We start from the raw sequence: 22,966 nt of genomic DNA on the forward strand, positions 1-22,966 counted from the left end.
AAAGTTTGGTTAGCTTCCTGAGTACCTCTTGTACCTCTCAACTCCAGAATATCTATCTTTTGCAAAGTCTTAACTTGGCTGCTTGTTCATTGAGAGTTTCAATACTCACTGTCCCCATGTCAATTGCCTGGAAAAAAAACTAGTACAAGGTGGATGTTACCCTAAACAAATAACATTCATCCCTGAGGTCATTGATTCATAGATTTATAACACTGGTCTACAATTTTTGAGAAGTCGTCTGCTTCAGAGATAAAATGTGCTATTTATTATGTATTTTGATGTGCTGAATTCAAATATGACAATTAAAACAACTGATTGGCTACTGTTTCTAAGATATTTAAGTTTTTACATTTTATGTGTATGTATATTGTGTAGATAGTAGAGTTTTAATCATAAATTGTAAACCTAGGACTTTTCATGTGTTTATGGTTGCTTTACATGATAATATTTCACCTGTCCTGTTTATGTAACACTTTAAAAATCAGCAACAGGGTTATATAAATAAAATTGATTATGAAACAAAAGGCAAAAAACTATTATGTACATAGTTTAGTCCTATTCAGTGTCTACTCGGCGCTTCTTGGCTTGTCTCTTGTATTCATTAAATAGAGCATCTCTTGTCACTGGCCAGCAATAGTCTGCAAGCATTGATGGGCTCCATTTGCCCTGATAGCGTTTCTCCATTGTTGCAATGTCCTGGTGAAATAGCTCGCCGTGCTCGTCGCTCACTGCTCCACAGTTCGGTGGAAAAAAATCTAGATGAGAGTGCAAAAAATGTATCTTTAGTGACATGTTGCAACCAAGGCTTTTGTATGCCTTGAGGAGGTTTTCCACCAACAACCTGTAGTTGTCTGCCTTGTTGTTTCTGAGAAAATTTATTGCCACTAACTGAAGGCTTTCCATGCCGTCTTTTCCTTGCCACGCAGTGCATGGTCAAATGCATCATCTCGAAGAAGTTCACGAATCTGAGGACCAACAAAGACACCTTCCTTTATCTTAGCTTCATTTAACCTTGGAAATTTTCCACTGAGGTACTTGAAAGCTGCTTGTGTTTTGTCAATGGCCTTGACAAAGTTCTTCATCAGACCCAGTTTGATGTGTAAGGGTGGTAACAAAATCTTCCTTGATTCAACAAGTGGTGGATGCTGAACACTTTTCCTCCCAGGCTCCAGTGACTGTCGGAGTGGCCAATCTTTCTTGATGTAGTGGGAATCTCTTGCACGACTATCCCATTCGCAGAGAAAACGGCAGTACTTTGTGTATCCAGTCTGAGGACCAAGCAAGAGAGCAACAACCTTCAAATCGCCACAAAACTGCCACTGATGTTGGTCATAGTTTATGCACCTCAAAAGTTGTTTCATGTTGTCATAGGTTTCCTTCATATGGACTGCATGACCAACAGGAATTGATGGCAAAACATTGCCATTATGCAGTAAAAGAGCTTTAAGACTCGTCTTCGATGAATCAATGAACAGTCTCCACTCATCTGGATCGTGAATGATGTTGAGGGCTGCCATCACACCATCGATGTTGTTGCAGGCTACAAGATCACCTTCCATGAAGAAGAATGGGACAAGATCCTTTTGACGGTCACGGAACATAGAAACCCTAACATCACCTGCCAGGAGATTCCACTGCTGTAGTCTGGAGCCCAACAGCTCTGCCTTACTCTTGGGTAGTTCCAAATCCCTGACAAGGTCATTCAGTTCACCTTGTGTTATGAGGTGTGGTTCAGAGCAGGAGGATGGGAGAAAATGTGGGTCCTGTGATATTGATGGTTCAGGACCAGAAGTTTCATCCTCTTCCTCTTCCTCGTCTGACTCAAGTGAGAATGATTCTGGTGCATCAGGAACCGGCAGCCCTTCTCCGTGGGGTACTGGGCGTATTGCTGATGGAATGTTTGAATAATACACAGTCCACTTTTTCTTCTTTGACACACCTTTCCCAACTGGAGGCACCATGCAGAAGTAACAATTGCTGGTATGATCTGTTGGCTCTCTCCAAATCATTGGCACTGCAAAAGGCATAGATTTCCTTTTCCTGTTCAACCACTGGCGAAGATTTGTTGCACAAGTGTTGCAGCATATGTGTGGGGCCCACCTCTTGTCCTGATCTCCAATTTTGCAGCCAAAATAAAGGTGATAGGCTTTCTTAACCATAGTGGTTATACTGCACTTTTGTGATGCAAAAGTCACTTCACCACAAACATAGCAGAAGTTATCTGCGCTGTTCACACAAGTACGAGGCATCTCTGCTCACTTTGGCTAAACAGAAATGTGTCCCTTTGCAAAATCAAACACTGACAAATAAGAGAGCATGACACTGTATGATTTCTAGAGCTGATATAGGGCAATTTGTTCAGCAGAGTGATGTAAGCTTTGTTATGATTGCATCATCCATGACTTCTAGGAATAACATGATGCAATTCATATCATGTATGACGCAATACCAGCTTCAGATTGCATCATTCATTGTTTTGCCTAAAAAGCAAGTACTGTCCAAACCCAGTCATAGATTTATTCATAGATCCAGTCAAAGATGTGTATTAGTCATTTCTGGTTTAAATTGAGATCCCTTCCCTTTATAACTCACTTATCCTCCGCCATTCCCAAGTCAAGGTTCGTATATACTGACCCAATAGCATATCTTGAAAACTAGAGCCAATCAACAATTTTAAGCATCATTTTCGTTCTCAGTGACCCAGAATTAGTAAAGTTTGACTACATTTATTTCAGAAGCATTTTGGCTGTAGAGCAGTGTAATAAATAAAATGCTTTTCTAGCGTAAATTTGATGAGAATAATTCACAATACTTATTTTGGTGACTAGAATGGCATATGTATAAAGAACAAAAGAATATACAAAAGCTTTTTCTACTATGTCACTGTTATGTCCTTTCATCTTGTCGAATACAATGCAGTTCATGGGTTTAATGCATAAGTGAACAAAAACTTCCTCCTTATTTCCCTACTCTAAGAAACATCAGGGATTGTACCCTGCTGTTAACAAGTGAGAATAATTGGCTTGATAGTAAGCCTGTTATCCATACAATGCTAGGCTGAAGTGTTTAATTTTCAGGCTTCTCATTCACGTCTGATGAGTAATGTGTTCCTTCAGTCTCATATTTTATTGCTGAAATGTGAGGAGTGGAAGTGTGTGTGTATTTGTAATGGCTTGGATGAATACTGTGGTATGAGAGGCTGAAGAGAATTTCAAACCTCTATAACTTCCTCCCAGTGGACACGTACCTAAAGAATATAAATTTGTTTCACTAACCAGGATATTATGCCATTATTTTTCATACTGTTAGTCCCTTCACTCCAGCCTTTCTCTCCAATATCGTGGGGGGTGAAGAAATCAGTGGCTAGGAGCCAGATAGGGAGTGTGTTCATAGGACAGGGAAGGGGAGAAGGGTCAGGTGGGTTGTGGCAGCTGGGGGTGCTCTTAAACAATGGGAAAAAGAGAAGAAGCAGTCAGGGGAAGAAGAGGGAACTGGAGAGGGGTAAGGAGGGAAGCCAGAGTGACCAGGGAGAAGGGAGGTGAAGTGGTGACTAGGGATTGCTAAAGTAGGATAGGAATAAGGAACAGAGTGGGAGAGGCAGGCTGTCCATCACGGTAGGATCTGCAGAAGCCAGTTGGGGGAGCTTGAGGAGGGAGAGGTGCAGATCCCAGAATAGAAAAGGGGGTAACAAAGAAAAGATGCTTCTTCTCCTCTCCCTTGCATATGGGAATCACTGACACAAGTGCAGACCTGCCAAGTCTACCGCTTTTAGCCCTTTCTACTAGGAAGCTTGACTAATTTACTGCCTTTTCTGGTTCCCAGGTCAGTGAGAATTGTGGGTTTCATATGAATTCAGAGAGCAGAGTGTGTGTATGTTTTGAAATAGACCTGGCACTACAATTCTGAAGAGTTATCTTTTTACTCCACAACTTCTCTCCTACTTTTATATTATCCAAATCTAGATTTCTCATATACTCTATCACTCGCTTGCTCAAACTAATTCTAAGTAAATATTTTTCTCAGTGACTTTTAATGGCCACATGTTTCATTTAATCCCATTCATGTTTGAAATGTGTTTGAGAATGTGTTGAGGAGGGCGCTGTTATGTTTGAATTGTGTAGGGTGTTCTCTTGGATTAGAGGGCAAATGTTTTTGAAGACAGGGAAATTGGAATATATCTTTTTTGACCCGTGACTTTCCACTGTACAGACTTAAGATCTCATTCTGATTCTGCCAAGCACATCAGTACAGATTGCTGAGAATGGCCTGATGCCTTTGGCATTGAGAGAATTAAGTTATGAGTCTTACTAACAGACAATTGTTCCTCCCATTACTTTACTTCTTAGGGCTTGTCACCAGGGAATAGATGATAGGCATCATATTAGAAATATTATGGCATAAACTGAGAAGCTTTGTGATCTTGTTGCTGTACCCACTGTCATTCCCCCTCTTTCTTCCCCTCCAGTTTGTTATCCCTCTTAAGGGGCAAGACCATGTCTTATCTGTACTGTAATGTGCCTACCACACCTTTGGGCACTGCAAAATAATATTAATTAATAATGGCCTGGAAGTTTTATTTATTTATTTGTTTCATTGATATATGGCACGTAACTAAAACACTGTGTCCCATCTATATATGCAATTATCTCCCCACATTAGCATAATTTTCAAATGGGAAGGTGCATGCGTCTAATGGTGTTTGTATACTAGAACTGGTTGGGAATTTGTCAGTGAAATGTTTTTTTTCCCAATGACGTTTTCATCAGGGAGGTTTCTCAGGCCCATGGTATGGGGGAACAAGGAGGAAGAGAGGAGGGGAGAAGGTGTGTGTCCTGCCTGGTGATTAGGGCAGTCACCTGCAGTGTGAGACCCAAGTTCATATACCAACTCTAAATCAGACAAGGATTTGAACCTGGGTCTCCCACATCCCAGTTGAGTGCATAACCCCTTGGCTATTCTGGAGTGTCTCTCTCTCTTATGGGTTTGTTGTTGTTGGTTTTTTGTTTTTTGTTTTTTATTTAAGAAAAGTTTGAAAGGTATTGTTTTCATTCCTGTGTGGAACAAAAACAGATTTCAAAAGCGCAACATTTTTTATTAAACAGGGTTCTTGTTTTATGGCCAGCCCTAATGTATACAGGAATTTTTGGAAGTATATGAACAATTATGCAAATCTGCACAAATTCTTTGGCTGTGGCTTGTGGGTGGGAAGCATGTGTCTTCTTTTCTCTTTTCTTGCTGTTTGCAGCAGGAGGTCTCTGACATAGGTGGTTGCACCTCTTCCAGAACTCATTCATATACTGTATAACAAGGGCCATATAAGTACCCAGACATATAGCATAAGATAATTTACAGCAACTCATTAAGATCTGATTGTGGCACTAAGGGGAAATGGAAGGGTTTGACATATGAAGCTCATCTATCCTAATACCAACAGGCACTGATGTGATGGGCAGGTAGGAATGTAATCCCAGCAAGGCTCCTCCCTTAGCCACCTCCTCATCACAGGTTTACATCAGATGCACTGGGATAAGAAGGTTCCCTGCAGTAGTACATATCACTCTCCAGCATCCTTTTTAGCAGCTGCCAGAGTAACAAGAAGCAGATTTTGCCATATTCTGTTCCGATGCAGCTACAATGCTGTGGAGATTTCCTGAGTAGGTATAGGGTATCTGCACAGGGGAAAAAAAGGCTAGAGAAAGTAGAGAGCATTTTATAACAGCTAAAACATAAACCGTCCAATTTTGCACACAGCTAGCCAAACTTATTGCTCTTACCTTCATCACCTATACCCACTGAGCACAGTGGGACCCTGATCGGGGCTTTTGGGTGACACTTCAATAATAAAAGTGATTAGAGATCACATTTGGTCTTTAACAGTACCTTAGCTGCCTTATTTTTATGCTTATTGTACAATATAGCTACACATTAAAGGCAATTTCCATTCACACACATCTTCTTTAACATATCTTAACTTGCAGCTGCTCTGTATTATTTGTCAAAGCTGCAACTGCATGGATCCTCCAGCTGAAACAGCTTCAGTTTTGACCTTGTGTGATAAATGAAAGGAGATGGGGGTATCTCCCTTTTATGGACACCTAGCCAGCCAGTAGCTATAAAATCCTTCCTTGTAGCTGTTCTCTAATTGCTCTACCTCTCACTGCTATGCATAGGTAAAAGGAAGTGAGTAGGCACCTGGCAAAAAGAGCCAATGGGAAGGCTAGAACTTTTTAAAATTGAGCAAAGACTCCCCTTTTGTCTGTCTGTGGTGGCTCTATCTGCTGGAGAGGGGACAGAGCAGCAGTTATGCTGTAAGAAGCTTTGGGCCAGGTATGAAAAATCCTCAGTATCATACCTAGAAACTACTCATTTAAAACCCCAGATATGTAAGTAGATCAGGGAATGTCTAGGAAGACGCGATTAGGTTTATCCTTTTTATTTCTTTATGGCTTGTGGACTCCTCTGGGCTAAGCCCAGGTGCTTTTGTTTTGCTTTTAACCTTTAAGCTGGACCTCAAGAAAGCTATTCTTGATGCTTAATCCTTGTATTGCTCTTATAAAATCTAGCAATAGCCTGAGTTCCCAGATTTATTAATAAAAAAAAGAAAGAAAATACAATTTACCTTTTTTAAGAAGAGAATTGGATTTTTGTGTCTTAAGAGGTTTGTGCACATGGTGTTTAATTAGCTGATGGCAACAGCTGATTTCCTTCTTTTTTCTTTCTCAGCTCTTCCCCGGAAGGGGGGTGAAAGGGCTTGAGGGTACACCACAGGAAAGAACTCCCAAGTGCACCTTCCTGGGCTCTCAAAGGGGTTCTGCACTTGAGTGGTGGCAGCATCTACCCATCCAAGGTCAGAGAAAAGCTGTAACCTTGGGAGTTTAATACAAGCCTAGAGTGGCCAGTATTAATTTTTAGAATCCTTGCAGGCCCCCACCCTCTGCACTCAAAGTGCCAGAGTGGGGAATCAGCCTCGACACCTTGCATGACTTTTAAATGACAGGACACTGAGCTGTCATAATGCAAATACATGTAAATATAACAGTTGTGTCGTATTATTTTTCTTAAGACAAATTTTTGTAGATTTAAATCCACCACTTACTCCCATACAGAGTTCTAGTCATTTAGATTGATATTAAAAAGTAAAGCAACAGTGTGGAGAAAACCTGTTGTTGTCTACTGTTTCAAACCAAATAGTTTTCAGATTCTGCTAGAAAGTCTTGATTTCCTTCCTTCTCAGTGTCTCAGTAGTAGGTTCTGTCTTTTGGATGTAATTAAAAAGCTATATAAAGCTTAAAGAAAAAAACAGCTGACTTCTATTATCTGTTGAATTCTGGGTTTTAGGAGAGTGGATCTGTTGCTGGAGGAATAGACTAAATATTTGTTTGACAGTATATAGCAACAGTGGCTACATAGCCAAGCACTTCATTTAATCTAGTGTTTAAAGCAAGTATCAAAGGAGTAGCCATGTTGGTCTGGATCTGTAAAAAGCGACAAAGAGCCCTGTGGCACCTTATAGACTAACAGACATATTGGAGCATGCTCCAGTACGTCTGTTAGTCTATAAGGTGCCACAGGACTCTGTCGCTGTTTAAAGCAAGTGACTAGTACAGTGCCCTGGGGCTAGATCCTCAGCTGGCATAGGCAGGCATAGTTCCATAGTAGTAAATTACTCCAATTCACACCAGTGATGGAGCTGGCCCCTGTGGTCTATGCCCTACAGATTTCCTGTGTGTTCTTGGACAAGTCACTTTAACATTTCATTTCCCCATCAGGAATATTTTTTTCCTACCTTTTTTTAAGTGCCCTGAGATCTTAAGAAGAAAATGTAAAGTTAGTGTAAAGTGTTACTTTGTTGTTGTTAATGTACCAGCTGCTCTTACCATTTCCAAAATGTTTTCTCAAACACTTGATGGTCAATTGTACAAGAGCCTTCATTCACATTTGTTTATTTGTTTGATTTTACTTAAAACAAATCTAAAACAGTTTGAGACTTTAAATGGCCAGCTTTTGTGGAGTGACAGACTGTAATGAATTTACTCCGTGTTAGTCAAAACACAATTTACTGTCATAAGAAGTAGACTGAAATAATATCTACAGTGCTCTTTAGTCATGTTCATTATTTTAATGAAAATAATATCAACAAGTACTAGAGTATTACTATTCTGCTTATATACATGTTGAATTTTGCTAATAATGAAACTGTTCTGCTTATATCCATGTTAAACTAAAAAATTGTGTGTGTATATATATATGTGTGTGTGTGTGTATATATACACACAAAATAAAAGAAACAGAAGTATTCATGCTTAATATAAGAAGATTCTGCAAAGGGTCTAGCTTTGAGGGATGTGTAACACATGATGAAATGATGGTCAGAATGCTGCTTGAATTCTGTGTAGTATGAACTTTAGATATGACTAAATTACATAACAAGGCATAACTAACGAATGTGCATTGCCACACAGGCAGATCATAAAAAGAGGTCTTTTGCCTTGTAAACCTTATGCTTAGAGTAGGAAATAATTTGAGTTCTTAAGATCCAGCCCAAAATTTGCTGAACGTCTCCTGCTGTGTGTGGAATATTTACCACTCCCATTAGTCTCAATGGAAGGGACACGTGCTCAACAGTTTACAGGAGACACTTTAGTGCCTCAGAGAATCTGTCTCTCACGCAGCATAATACAGCTTAAATACTCATTGATAAATAAAATACTCATTGATAAACCTTAAAATTGATTGATTTAGGTTTCATGCTGCTAGCACTGTTGCCTGTTGAACTGTAATATCACTCACTATTGTAACCGTTTTACTTCAGCTGTTTGTTTATTAATAGAAACTGTTCCCTCCAGGTCACCAGTTTTATCTGGCTCAGAATTACAGCATTTGAAAGTTGCTATAAACTCATGGCTCTCGTGGACTCAATGTACTTCGTAAGGGGCATATACCCATATAACAAAACCATCACCACAACTGGTACAATCTCAGCAGATAGCCAGGTTCTAAATGAGCATAAAAAACTAGCTATCCTCTCATAGAGGCGGTCTGGGCTGAGAAATGTCAGTGGGATTCTGGAGAATCCTGCGCTTTCACTTTCTTAACCCAGTCCAGCTCCCAATGATGGTAATGGGAGTTTTCCGTTGACTTCTGTGTGTGCTGGATCAGACCACCCCCATACGTAAACATAAAAGGAGGACTTCATGGAGCCAATCCACACAAATGCCTTTGCTCCATCATCCACCGGTTTCAAACCCGCTTAGGGAAGTATTTTGGACCAATGTTTGTTACTACTGTTGCATATAAAGAAGGCTATAGTTCTAGTGCAGTGTAAACTCGGAATATATTAAGTGCCAGTATTTGTGAGATAGAGGAAACCTTCTAAGCTACCACTTAAAAATAAATCAATAGATGTAACATTCAACTCCACATTGAGACCTGAATTTTTACCGAGGCAAATTAGCCCAGTTCAGCAGATTTTGTACAGTTCCAAATCAATGGTTTTGAAAGGTGTGTAGGTTAAGATAAATCAATATTGGTTTTTTAACTTTATTATACCGAAGAGGATTTATTTAAATGTTGCTGTACTTTGAAATTGATGAAAATGTTCTTTTGTTTTCCATAGAAACGTTCCAGAGGTCAAATATTGTTTGACAAAGTATGTGAACATCTAAATCTTTTGGAAAAGGACTACTTTGGGCTAACATACAGAGACATGGAAAACCAAAAGGTAAAAAAAGACACATCAGCCAGGGTTTTCTTGAATTAAAAGGAAGTAGAATGAAAGTCAACAGAACTGGAATCTTGCTAACTGGCATTGATCTTGAGTTTGCATGGGATAAGACATGTGGCCATCAGATTTTTTTTCCCGGTGATCAATCCAGAACTGATGTTTTAGTTTTACCTCCAAAAGGATGCATCTTTATTTAATGCCATCTCCTTTTTAATTGTTTGTGCCTCCCAAGAACAGGAACAATGTTCTCCTGTCTTCCTTTTGCCTTAGAATCATAGAATCATAGATTATTAGGGTTGGAAGGGACCTCAGGAGGTCATCTAGTCCAACCCCCTGCTCAAAGCAGGACCAATCCCCAACTAAATCCCCAAATTGCCCCCTCAAGGATTAAACTCGTAACCCTGGGTTTAGCATGCCAGTGCTCAAACCACTGGTTATTTATGATGTAAGAGAAGTTAATCATGTAGCTTTTCTCGTATGGTTTGTTCCAATACTGCCTTGAAAGTCCGATTTACATTCATAAATATATTTTAATACTAAAAACAGTTTATTTAATGTTAAGGTTGTGACACAGACAGGCAGAAGTTAATTCACTATTGCTGCTAATTCCCTTTCAAGACTCATGTTATCTTTACCTGAGCATTATTGCTCAATTAGTACTGGGATATGATGATCTATGATCCATGCAACATACACATTGTACACACATTAAGATGAGATAAGGAGCAGCAAAGGACCCTCTAAATATTTCTTTAAAGTATTTTGTTAACTCCCTTTTGATATGTCTTAGTTAAAATGTGTATTATAAAAGAGTCCCCTAACAGGTTTTCATATAAGTATGTGATGGTTTTCTCTCTGAGAGAGAACTCTTACTTTCTATATTTATGGACTTTTTAAAATGAGGATTTTGGCACTGATGCAAAAAGCAATTAAACAGGTGCTTAGTTCCATCCTGATTCAAGAAAGCACTTAAGTGTGTACTTAACTTTACGTTAAAGCTCAAGGTAAGCATGTGCTTAAATTCTTTCCTGAACAGTCATGCTTTCCTGAAGTGGGGCCAAAATAAGTGTGTATTTAGAAATCCTGTCAGATTATTAATAATGATGATGTTCAACATTTATAGATCTCAAGTTACTTTACAAAAGTGGCTAGAATAAGTCAATAATTAATTTTAAAAACATGTACATGATAGTGTCAGAGCAATAGTTTATTTTTAATTTTTACATATATTTTTAAATTTTACAATGTAAAAACAGCTTGTTCATCCTCCCCCCCCCCCCGCCCTCACTCCCCCCCTCCACCATAGAAAAAACATCTTCCAGGCTGAAGATCTTTATGCTATATAAGAATCCACATCAAATTTTTCCATCTGAGTTACCTGAGTTACAAGTATCTGAAAACAGGGCTTTAAAAAGAAACCCTGAGGCAATCTTAATTGTAGTGGCATATTATACTCTTGTAGCCGCATACTTTGGAGTTCAGACTAATTGATTCTGGGCAGCTGCCAGCTGATTAAGGGAAGGCGGGGTAAGGTGCAAGGGTTCTTCTGGGGTTTGTTTGGTTTTGGTTTTTGCTATATTTGTTTATCTTTCCTTGAAGAAAGTGGAATTTTTCCTAGGGGATTAACAAACTGCTTTTGTTATGAACTATATACATATTAAATATTAATTTGCATTGGTTAAGACAATGCTGAAGGTCAGGGACATAACCTCCCAATATCTGAGAGAGAAAAACAGGTACAACGCAGTCTAGGCTGTGGATTTTAAACCATGCCGCCTGCCGAAATGGTTAGCGATACTATGCTGCAGTAAGATATCCCAAGCGGAATTGTGAGGCAGCCACAATTCCTCCTTGACTGCCAGGGAGCATGCACTGCAGTGGCAGTTCCCCATCCTTTCAACAGCTGTATTGTACAGTTCTCTCATACACCTGACAAGCTCTGCTGGTCAGTGTGGATGATGGCACTGCACAGAACACCTCACCCTTTTGGATAGCTAGCACTGGAGGAAATTCTAGCAAGGGACAATGTCTGAACACCTCAATGGATTAAAGCCTGATTCCTGCACTGGGGCACAAATAGAGGAGAGGCTCATGTCCTCTTCCTCCTCTTTATGTACTTAAGCAGGGCCAGACTCTTCAGTCCCTCCAGCCTTTCAAGGTTTAAGCAAACAAGAGCCTCCTGGTGTGCTAATGAAAGGTCAGTGGACATGCTGCCAGAGGATGCCTGTGTTCTAACCCAGTCTGCAGGTTCCTGTGATCTAAGAAGTTCTTACGACAACAACGAAACCCTTCAAGGAATCAAGTAAATGTATTAGCGTAAAATAATTGCTGTAGCTACAGTATTCCAAAGGAAAGAGATGGCGCAAGAAGTTAATTTAGCCAACAAATGTGGCATCTGCTGCTGAGTTTTTAAAAGGCCACTGAACACATGTAACTTTACTTTGTCTCATTTCAGTGCTGTTAATATCAATGTTTAAAAATAATTTTCACTGTATTTTTAGTCAAATTAAAAAAAAATTTCTTTTCAGAACTGGTTGGACCCTGCAAAGGAAATCAAAAAGCAGATCCGAAGTAAGTTGTAATCAATCATGTGTCTGTGTGAGGAGATCTGGGAAATGTTTTAATAAGGAGAGCAGTGTTGATAATATGAAATACTTTTGAACAAAATTAAAACATTTATTGAAAAATAACTTCACAATGCTCTGTATAAAATGGGAAATGCTGCTTTCCCTGGTATTCCACATTGTTTGCATGTAATAAATGGTGTGAGGAAAGTCCTACATACTCATACAAAAGAGCTTCACGTTAACACACTTTCCCAGCTTGAGAGAACATATTGCCAATATAAGTGACTATATAAAGCAGCAGTAACTACTGAGAGATCATTTTCCAGGTAGAACCCTACTAAGCACACTGACACAACACATATGGTTTAAGGCCTCCAGATGCAACTTCATTTATGAACCAAGTTAACCTGGTACTTAACTATTAATTTATTGCCCAACAAATATGCACCAAGCAAACTAATGGTTACCCAAAAAAGATTCACACTTTCTCCAAGCTGTGTGTCCCCCATGGCCATCTCCTTCTGAGAGAAATTAAACTCTTCACTGGAAGTGCCCCACACCATATACCTGCTATTATCTCGCCCAGTGCTCTGGGTGCCTTTTGGACATTAAAAATAATATCCCCCTTAAAAGATCCAAAAAACATCATAAATACTTCACACCATAACAAATTGCTACCCATCCACCCACATCATCTGCCTACACCAAAACACATGTTTATAATTCTATCAGGACTCTGCCAGACCAAGTAGGGAAGTGGAGGACGACCTGACCCCAAATGTGACAATCTATCTAACCTGCTGTAAGGCACAGAGACCCAGAAAGAGTGGAGGACAAGGACTATTGAACTCCATTTAACTGTGCCATAAATAACATATTGCCTCAGTGGGAGATTCCAGTCCAATGTAGTGTGTAGGGGTGGATCACTGCAAGAGAAGTTCTCTGGCTGGCAGCCTGTGGAGCAGGAATATTCCTCACCCACACATGTGGTTCTCTAAATGCCCTCACCCCTTGGGCCTGAGTTACCAGTTAGAATGACTAGTGGGGTGCAAACCTACCAATCACTTGCAGGCCTGCGCTCCAACCTCACCCTCCCCAGCCTCAAAGACTGGTACTGTATGGGGAAGGCATACAGGGGAGCAGCAGGTAGTTGGAGAAGTCTCTGTGAATATTGCACTCCCTCTTCAAGAGAAAACATCACTTTTATCATTAAGCCCCATCTCAAATGTTAAGTTTCATATTATTTATTCAGGTCTGTTTCTGAGTCTGTAGAAGAAGAATTGTTGGATGTTTTTCTTCATCTTTTTTTACTCTCTAATAAAATCAATCAATTGGTCAGGATCATGAAATATAAATGTCTCATTGCTAAAAACAACTTGACATTTACAGAGAGGGAAAAGTCTAAACTCAGCATTAAGCAATATAATCTTTGGGGCCTAGGTCACAAGATATAAATTGTTTTCTTTGAATTACTGTCATTTGGGTCACGTCTGGGAACACTGCTGGCCTTACATACCAAAACACGTAACTGTGTTAGTACAGATATCCCTCTACCCAAAACATCTTTATCTCATTCCTGCATTTCTCCAATAACTTGAACTTTGTTCCTAAGATGACTTACTGCTTCACAAGGAGAATCAAATGCTGTGTTAGTAATCCAAAAATGTTTTGAAGGGACCCTGTGTCAAGACTGCTAGGCTCAAACTGTGACCTACCTTTCTTTTCCTCCAATAGCTCTTTGGAAACCTGTTGTAATGTTTATAAATGTGATTTTATTTTGGCAAGAAAACTTCAGTATTCTCCTCCACACATCTTATAAATAATCACTTTCAGCAGCCTAGCATTTACAAGGAATTACATCTGGTAGTTTGTGTTTCTAGGATCAGGCCCTAAAATAGTAGGTTACCATTTCAGGATTCAAAGGATTAATTTAAACTTAGTGTGGAAAATTTCCCTTAGAGTATTTTTCATAATGATTAACTTCACCTTTTCCAAACTATCCTAGATATTATATATACTATCTAAAAATGAAGTGCAATGAAAAATAATTGAAATCTGTGTTCCATTGTGTAATTGATAATAGGTTACTGAAAAGTTATCACAGGAAAAGAAAGTGCTGTAGACTTTGATAACAAGTTATGTAGATTGTTGATGCAATTAAGGCAGTCCAACTACATACAGTTGATTGCAATGTATTTAATGTGTGTTTTAGCTAAGAGCTAGACTATGAAAGGTTGTGACAGCAAGAGACTAACCAGAGCAGAAAAGCCTAGTCCTACAGTTGATACTGGGAACAGTTAGAGTTGTCCTAGATGACAGTGTTAATTTGCTTGGTTCAGATAATTCTGTTAAGAACTTTGGAATAGTAAAACTATCTTACAAGTGAACTATTTCATGAATGATTAAAACCACAGTTGTATTGAATACTGATGAGAATATAGGATAAATGTCTGCTTTCAAGAGTGCTCGGTTCCACTGCAGGCAGGAGGAAATCCGAGCCAGTATTTGAGAAAAGAATTTGGCCAACACTGTTTATAGAGTTGCTGGGTCCCCACACCAGTTTAAAACCATGGACTTCAATAGAGTTATTCTTGATTGAAACCAGCATAAGCAAGAGGAGAATCAGGCCTGTTATACTTTTTTTTTCCTTACAGAATCATATTCCTGAGGGGCACAATGTGGATTTAATTTATTTCTTGTTTGTCAGGGGGATCTTCTCTCTCCCTTCTTTCTCAAACAAGGGTGTGTATCCAAAAATTTCACAGAGGATTTGGGGCTATCTTCTTCTATATCAAATGTCAACCTCTTTTAGCATATGAAATCTATGTTCTCGAATAGATTCAGCAAATTAAGGCCCTGATCCTGCAATGAGCTCTGTACAGCTGAAGATCTGAAGGCCCTGAAATCATGAGGCAAGGAATGAACCATGCAGATCTCATTGTAGGCCCTAAATGAACAGTCCCAAATACATGATCAAGAAAACAATATGGAATTTTAAAAGTAGCATTTGCAATATAGTCGACATTAACACTTCCTCTCTTCTATCCAGCATAAAATCCAGTAGTAGAAGTTGACACACCTTCAAAACATACGTTCATCACAATTTAGACAGTGCAAAATACCTGTTAGTTGTGTTAGAATGAAAGAATACATTGTAGAGTTTATAAAGAGGAGTCCTATTTCACATAGTGCCCACAAAGAATCTGTAACCATCATTATACAAGTGTCTTGGACATTTTTTTAAAGTGTATTTTTCAGTTCAGTGCTGTATTTTAATAGGTTACCATATTTTAGAAAATAAAAGCATCAGGTTATCTTGATGTCCATTTCTCAATTCCCACAGTAATGTCACCTCAGATATTGGTTGTGTGCAGGGGGGTGATCAATTAATATAGGGTCTCTGTAATAGTAATATAGGTGAAGAGCTATGTAATTAATGCAACAGAATCTTGGTTGCTGATAGGCTGTACCAGAGGTGGGGGGGGGGGAGTTGTGTGTGGTTTGTTTGTTTTTTTGCTTGCTAGTTCGACAAGCATTTGGCTTTTTTATCGGTGCCATTTATTAAACATGAGACATCGGTTTTCTAGGAATCCTTATCCCCTTAAATTTTCCCTATTTTTTTGGAATGTTCTTGGTATTTTTTTATCTATAGTTTTGAAAAGTAAGGTCCTATTAAAAATGTCTTATAGGATGTGTAAAGTTATTGCCTGTGACAGGAGTTATCTAAAGTACTACGATTATTGTTTCCCTTGTGTTAAAAATTTGGGTCCATTTCTTTCATTAATGGCCTTTAAATTTGTCCTTGCAATTTTGTCTATATGATAATTTATGCCGGCTACAGAGACAGTGTGTGTGCTAAAACAGCATTCAGACACTGCTGAGTGCGGGGTTATAGAATAGAATGATCTATTTTGCACATAATTGTGGTCACATATTTAAAGCCCATTTTCATTTTTAGCCTGTGGTGTTTCCAATGCTTATCTCCACGTTTTGTTTTCTTTTTATTTTATTTCTATAGGCTACCTTTTAATACATCTAATCTCAGTAAACAGACTCTTTTCTTGCTCAATTTTCAGGGCATTAGAAATAAATTACTGTTCACTATGCAAGAAAAGAACTGTAGGCCTCAAACTGTAACTGTGAGAAGTAGGAAGGTATCTTAAATATTGTATACAAGAAGAAGAATATAAATCCTGTCATTACTGAATATTTGACTGGAATATTTCCTAATTTATCTTTTAGATTGCTAGTAACCTAACAGTGTGAACATCTTCATTTGTACTTGTGTAGGCAATTTCAGTGAACCTGTGGGTTTTTTTCAGGTGGTGCTTGGCAGTTCTCCTTTAATGTGAAATTTTACCCTCCCGATCCTTCCCAGCTGTCTGAAGATATTACCAGGTATTTGAAACAATAAATACCTTTCCAAAAGTGCTTTTAAACACATTTTTGACAGCAGTGACATTCTATCTGTCTGGAAGCATGAATGTTTTTGTTTTACTATCAGCCGCCTTCTAATTATGAGCTAATGGGAAATATTTGATGTTCTCTTAGTAGAGAAAAGGTTAATAGTTGGGGTTTTTATTCATTGTTTTGACTTCCAAACTAGAAGACTTTCACATTTGATAAACTGATACCAAAATCAGGCTTTCTCAATACGTATTTCTAATGAGAAGAATTAATTCTAGCTTCCGAGTTCACAAACATTGCAGTACCCAGTCTTGCCTATTAGTGTTTTGTTGGGTCCTCTAGACACTGTGTGACACAAATACAACTATAATCATCAAACTGGACATGAACATGAACCAGGATTTCGAAAGTAAACATTACTTACCTCTTTCCCTCAATTATGTGTTTTCAAATTTAAATCCCCAGCTCTAAACCTGTTCCCATGGTTTTGGTTCAGGGTTGATCCAAACCCCAGAAGTGGGTTAATTCCCAGCTTTATTTTTGGATACAGCCCAAAGTAGCAGGAATTCACATCAATTGGTCTAATGAGACTTCTGCCATTTGGGGGGCCAAAATTTCACAAGAACAGCTCAGGATGCCTTTGAATCTGAATCCTATCCTTGGTTCACCCTGAAAACTAAGTCCACAACTAGATCCTAGCCTAACCTAATTTCTGGCAGTCCCTTCTCACTATGAAGGACCTCTTGGGGCTAAGTGACCCTGGCTGTCCCAATGGTGCAGCACCCTTCTGCTGACTTTTTAACCTAGTCATGCAGTGCAGTCTAAAGCATTCTGCATCCCAGTCTCATGCAGTCTGGGCTGTTGTGAAATTTGGAAAAGACACCAGGCTGCAATGTTCACTTACACAAGTAGAATGGCCCAGAGCTGCAAGGAAATATGAGGCCTCAAACAAAAAATAAAACTGTGACTCCCCTGTAAACCATTATTTTGCACAAACTTTTCTCCCCCTCTGTTTCTCCCCCTCTATCTTACACTTCCTAGTTTCACCTCTATCCTCTTTTTGGTTTTAACCAGATTGTTCACTTGCAACTTATACTTTTCTTTTGTCCACTTCAGACTACCCTTTTTTCACACCACTGTTGCCAACCACCAAAATCACGAGTCAGACCCCAAAAAATCATGAGATTGGCCCCAAAATCATTCAATTCTTTAATGTTTATGAGCTATTTTCTGAAATTTTTTAACTCCCCCACATCATCATCATCATCATGGAGAAATGCGATTTTAGCCACCTAATCTCTACAGCAATTAATTCTGCCCCACCCTTCCATCACATTTGCTCCAGACCCACATCAGCTCCGTCCACCCAACCATACAACAATCCTCCTTTGCTCCACAGCTGCTCCTCCTGCAACTGTGGAGGAGGTTCTCCCCATTGCTAGCCCTGGTGCAGCAGCATTAGAGAGGAGCAGAGGTGGGAGGAACCAATCCCTTTTCACAGGAGGGGGTTGGGGGAGAAAGGAGCAATCCTATAATGAGAGGCTGGGATCTCTCTGCTCCCGCCTCCCTGGCCCCCTCTTGTGCAAATGGTATTGCCTGTTTCCTCTCTGCTCCTGAGGGGAGGGGAGAAAACGTTGCCCGCCTGCCTCCTGTAGCAGCTCTGATTGGCTGCTCTTCCCCAAAAGGTGGTTAGTGAGAGAGGGCTTTTTTCCCCTAGGCAGGAGAGATTACAGAGATTAAGCAATTTGCCCAAGGTCTCGCTGTAAATCTGTAGTAGGGTCAGGATTTTCTCCCAGTCCTGTGCCTCAGCCACTAAACCACCCTTCCTTTCTAGTTCCTCTGAAACTATTTTCAGTTTCTTCTGTCTGGCCCTCACATTGCATGATTAATGGGATCATTTTTAGCAGCATAGCTACCCTTATGGGAAGTAGTCATTTGTTGTTTTTGCTTTTTAGCTAATCAATTAACTGGTATTTCTTAAGTGCTTATTACAGAAAATTATAAATAAAATAAGATGAATTGCTCAGGATATCTGTATGACAGTAGATACCTTAGTATAGTTAATATCTAATGGGGAATTTTCTCTGTAACTTATACCAGAGGTTCTCAACCCTTTGGGGCCATGAGCAGGTTTCAGGGGGTCCGCCAAGTATGGCTGGCATTAGACTCTCTAGGGTCCTGGGCAGAAAGCCAAAGCCCTGCCTCATGGGACTGCAGCCCGGGACCACGGACCCCACCTCCTGGTGCTGAAGCTGAAGCCTGAGCAACTTAGCTTCGCGATGCCTCCTGTGGTTTGGGGCCCCAGGCAATTGCCCTACTTGCTATCTCCTAACACCAGCCCAGGTTTTTATATGCAGAAAAACGGTTGTTGCGGCAAGCTGGGCTGGGGAGTTTTTGTAGCATATTGGGGGGCCTCAGAAAGAAAAAGTTTGAGAACTCCTGACTTATACTATAGTTATAAAACACAGAGTAGCCTATTTCATCAATGAATCTCAAAGTGCTTTACGAAGATTAGTTATTTAAGAGTTAGCATTCATTTGTTACATAGACAAGCATTTATCCCAGTTTTACACATGGAGGAACTTGGGCATAAATTGGGTGTTTTGCTCAAGAACTGTGAGTGGCAGAGTCAGGAAAAGACCCCAGAAATTCTTACTAATGACTGAACCACATCACTTCTCTAAAAGTGCTGGAAGAACTCCTATAAACTCTTGCTCTTATTTATTGTAGGTACTACCTCTGCTTGCAGCTGAGAGATGACATAGTGTCTGGAAGGCTGCCTTGTTCTTTTGTTACTCTTGCTCTTTTGGGGTCCTATACCGTTCAGTCAGAACTTGGAGATTATGATCCTGATGAATATGGAAGTGATTATGTCAGTGAATTCCGGTTTGCACCAAATCATACTAAAGAACTGGAAGACAAAGTAATCGAGCTGCACAAGAGCCACAGGTGAGCAGCGGACCTCCACTCAACTTCCACTCAACTTTGGAGCTTGAGCATCCTCCATGTGAAATATTAGAATCTGCTGCAAAATATTTTGAGGAAACTAACAGTTCTGCACAGGTCTTTTGGAGGAGTGAGACTGTTTTGCTAGGAAAAAAATGTTCTTTAGCATGGAAGATAATGATGCAAAGTGTGTAATGGCTTCTAACTAAATTCTGACAGAATGTGTTTCCCATGTACCGAAGTTTATTCCGTATTATTCTTGCTCAAAACTGATATTAGTAATGACTGTTTTTCTTCAGGGGAATGACACCTGCAGAGGCTGAGATGCATTTCTTGGAGAATGCCAAAAAACTATCCATGTATGGAGTGGATCTACATCATGCCAAGGTCTGGACTATGATTAAAAACTCTTTGTTTCATATTATGGGGCCCATTTCTATACCCCTTCTCAGCTTGACTAGTACTTTATTTCAGAAGGTCCTGTTGATTTCATTTTTCTTACTGATTTCAGTGGAAAAACTGGTAGATTAAGTAACTACTCAAGGTGAGCAAAAGTGGCAGAAATAGGCCCAAAGTGATTAGTGTGTCAGGATGTAAACGCAGCTACATTTTGTAGTTGTTGCAGAACTTAACTAGTTGATTCCAGTTCCATCAACTGTTGGTACGCATGTTTCAAAAAGTCTGTGAAGCTGATTAAACAAACAAATCTTTTTTGAAAGCTGTGATCTGAGAAACAGTTAATGTAATGAGCCTCAGAGCTATTGACTGGATTTGTTTGAAAAATATGCATTTTTATCAGAAGACATCCAGACAATGATTGATTGTCATTTCATTCAGCTGAATTTTCCAATTTAATAAAGTCAATTATGGTGTTTTATCTAGACAAGCAGACCACTTCTAACACTGCAAAAGTCCTTTGAAGCACTTTGTTAACCATACTGGAACTTAATCAGATTGGTAGTGATAAAGGGACTGACGGTTAGCTCTCATTGAAAGAAGTGTATTTGTTTCAGTTAGCCCAATGAATAGGAACTCTCTTGGAATCAATCTCCCATGATGAAACTGTCTCTAAAATCCTCAGCTAGGTTAGGTACATTCACAGATCAAGAGGTACTCACTCAGTGTGGTTGATGAGAGATCGCCAGTCATTTCGTAGTCTTGTGGGGGGGTTGTTTTTGAATTTTTCTGTTTCACTATTCAGAAAAAGATTCATAGATTCCAGCAACTGTAGAGTGAAGTCAGTAAATGTCCTTGGCAAATTGATGCTGGACAAAAGACCAGAGCTTTGGAAGAGCACCACATTTTTTGTGAAGGGTCAAATTACTGTAGAGCCATTTTCATTCTGCATCAGAACCTTTCAACAGCTGAGATAAATATGCTGCTTGGATCTTGAAAGGGCCTTCATCCATGTGCATGAGGCATTTCATAGGAACTGTGTATGTGTATTACAGACTTCAAGGTAATCCTTTGTAGTCTATTAATTGCCTACACTGAAAATGAAAACGCTGTCTATGGCTCAGTGGACATGCATTCTCCCAATAGGCATGCTGTTGCTTTTCTTGTCTCTTGCATGTATGCTCAAGATCTTGAGGCACATTTGGAGCAAAGCTAGAACTGGAATAGGAAATGTCACTCCTTTCTTTGTAGCATTTTAACATCCTCCATCCCTCAGAGGGAGATCAACAAAGAACATTTATGAGTTTTTGTGCAAAATATGTTTTGGTCTTTGATACCAAAAGTTAGTTACTTTGCATTAGGGCCTAGTTATTCTCTCAAAAAATTATGTAATGCTGGAGAAATGCTGGTAACTAGAAGAGTACAACTATTGGAGTAACCTATTCTGTGCAACAAAGACCTTGTTACCCAGTTTTATCTGACAGAGAATGAAAAACAAAAAGGATCAGGGCAAAACTTTCAGTAAAGTTGATGTGTATTTATATCAAAGCTGCTTACTGTCTAGAGAAGGTATCATAATAAAAGCTGCATCAATGAGCTGAAGGCTGCAAACAATCACTAAGTTAATTATTCTGTTCCTTGATTAAGCAATCTCCTTGAAAACTGGACTGACAGTTGTGTTCATAAATGGGAATTAATATTTTGATAATTATGTAAGTCGCCTACATATGCAAAACTGTACAAGTATGTGTAATGTATTCTCCAGTGTGGCTACGACCTTGCTGCTCTTTAGAGCTGCCTTGGATAGTCTCTTCACCCATATACTAAGAGCCAGAGTCTGTCATTCTTACTCACATTGAGTAATACCTGCTTCCTCAAGTACTCCCACTTAAATCAGCAGGACTGTTTGGGGAATAGAGGTGGCAGGATCTGGGCCTGAATGCAGGTATAACTGGTACAAAGGTTAAAGTTCAGGAAAGAAATCTTTTCTTAAACAGGTAATATGAAATAGTCCCTTGCATCTTGGACTTTGTGCATGCATTTTGCATATGGACCTCAAGCCTTTATTTTTGAAAATATGGCTCAGTATATTTAAACATTTCTTTGTTCTTAGAAAAATGAAAAATTGAAATACACTGCAGACACTAAATTTTATTTTTGGATAGTACATCCCAACACTGAAATCTAGTTTTATTTAGACGTCATTCCCCTTTGAGGGCCCCACACACATTATTGCTGTATCTCTTATTGATCTCTCATTCATGGTGCAGTACGTTTTACACACTGTCTAGTTCTTTGGTGTATATCTCACCTTGAGAAAGTTCAGCATGAGCAATTTTTGAATTGCAGTAGAATTTTCAAATTGTGAATTTCCTTTACAACTAAATTAACTATGCCTCTGGTCTTTTGGTTCACCTTAAAATGCAGCCAGATTTTCAGTATATCTTTAAAAGATGATTTGCTAGGAGACTAAACGAAACCAATTCACTCATTTCATGACTGTCATAGTATGAAAGTTTTGTAAGTTCTGTTGTCAGATTGCTGTTAACTTAAAATTGTTTTAAAATTGTTTTTAAAAAAGCCTCCAAGCTTAACGTGATAACCTTTTTGTTTCCGATGGTACTTAATAAGCTAGATGAAACAAATATAATGAAAAATGAATCCTTTACAAATCTCCAGTTGCATGCATCTGTAATAGTAAATGGCAAAGAGAGATTTTTAGACTATTTTGTAAGATTTCTAAAGGGGTGCTTTTGACACCTTAAAGTCCTGAGAAATGTGAACTGCAGCCTGGTTTCTCAGGCAAAATGAGTGACAGCACAAGCCCCATAAGCAAAGACTTTAAGGAACCATTCCATTCTAAATGCTGCTCTTTTATTATTTTTTTTTGCTTTTTTTTTTGCTATTTACTAATTCATTTACGCTG

General features: G+C 39.1%; 1 protein-coding gene across 50 annotated transcripts in view; it reads left to right on the forward strand.

Moving 5' to 3' along the window:
- Positions 1-22,966, forward strand: part of EPB41L3 (erythrocyte membrane protein band 4.1 like 3) — a 195,215-nt gene that overhangs the window by 137,449 nt on the left and 34,800 nt on the right. For all 50 annotated transcript variants that reach the window (XM_065585275.1, XM_065585309.1, XM_065585310.1 and 47 more), the window contains exons 4-8: positions 9,617-9,721; positions 12,253-12,295; positions 16,614-16,689; positions 19,429-19,647; positions 19,944-20,031. In XM_065585275.1, the coding sequence (XP_065441347.1) occupies positions 9,617-9,721; positions 12,253-12,295; positions 16,614-16,689; positions 19,429-19,647; positions 19,944-20,031 (531 nt within the window). The remainder of the gene's footprint in view (positions 1-9,616; positions 9,722-12,252; positions 12,296-16,613; positions 16,690-19,428; positions 19,648-19,943; positions 20,032-22,966) is intronic.

Source organism: Chrysemys picta, chromosome 2 (assembly GCF_011386835.1).
Source record: "Chrysemys picta bellii isolate R12L10 chromosome 2, ASM1138683v2, whole genome shotgun sequence".
NCBI lineage: Eukaryota > Metazoa > Chordata > Testudines > Emydidae > Chrysemys > Chrysemys picta.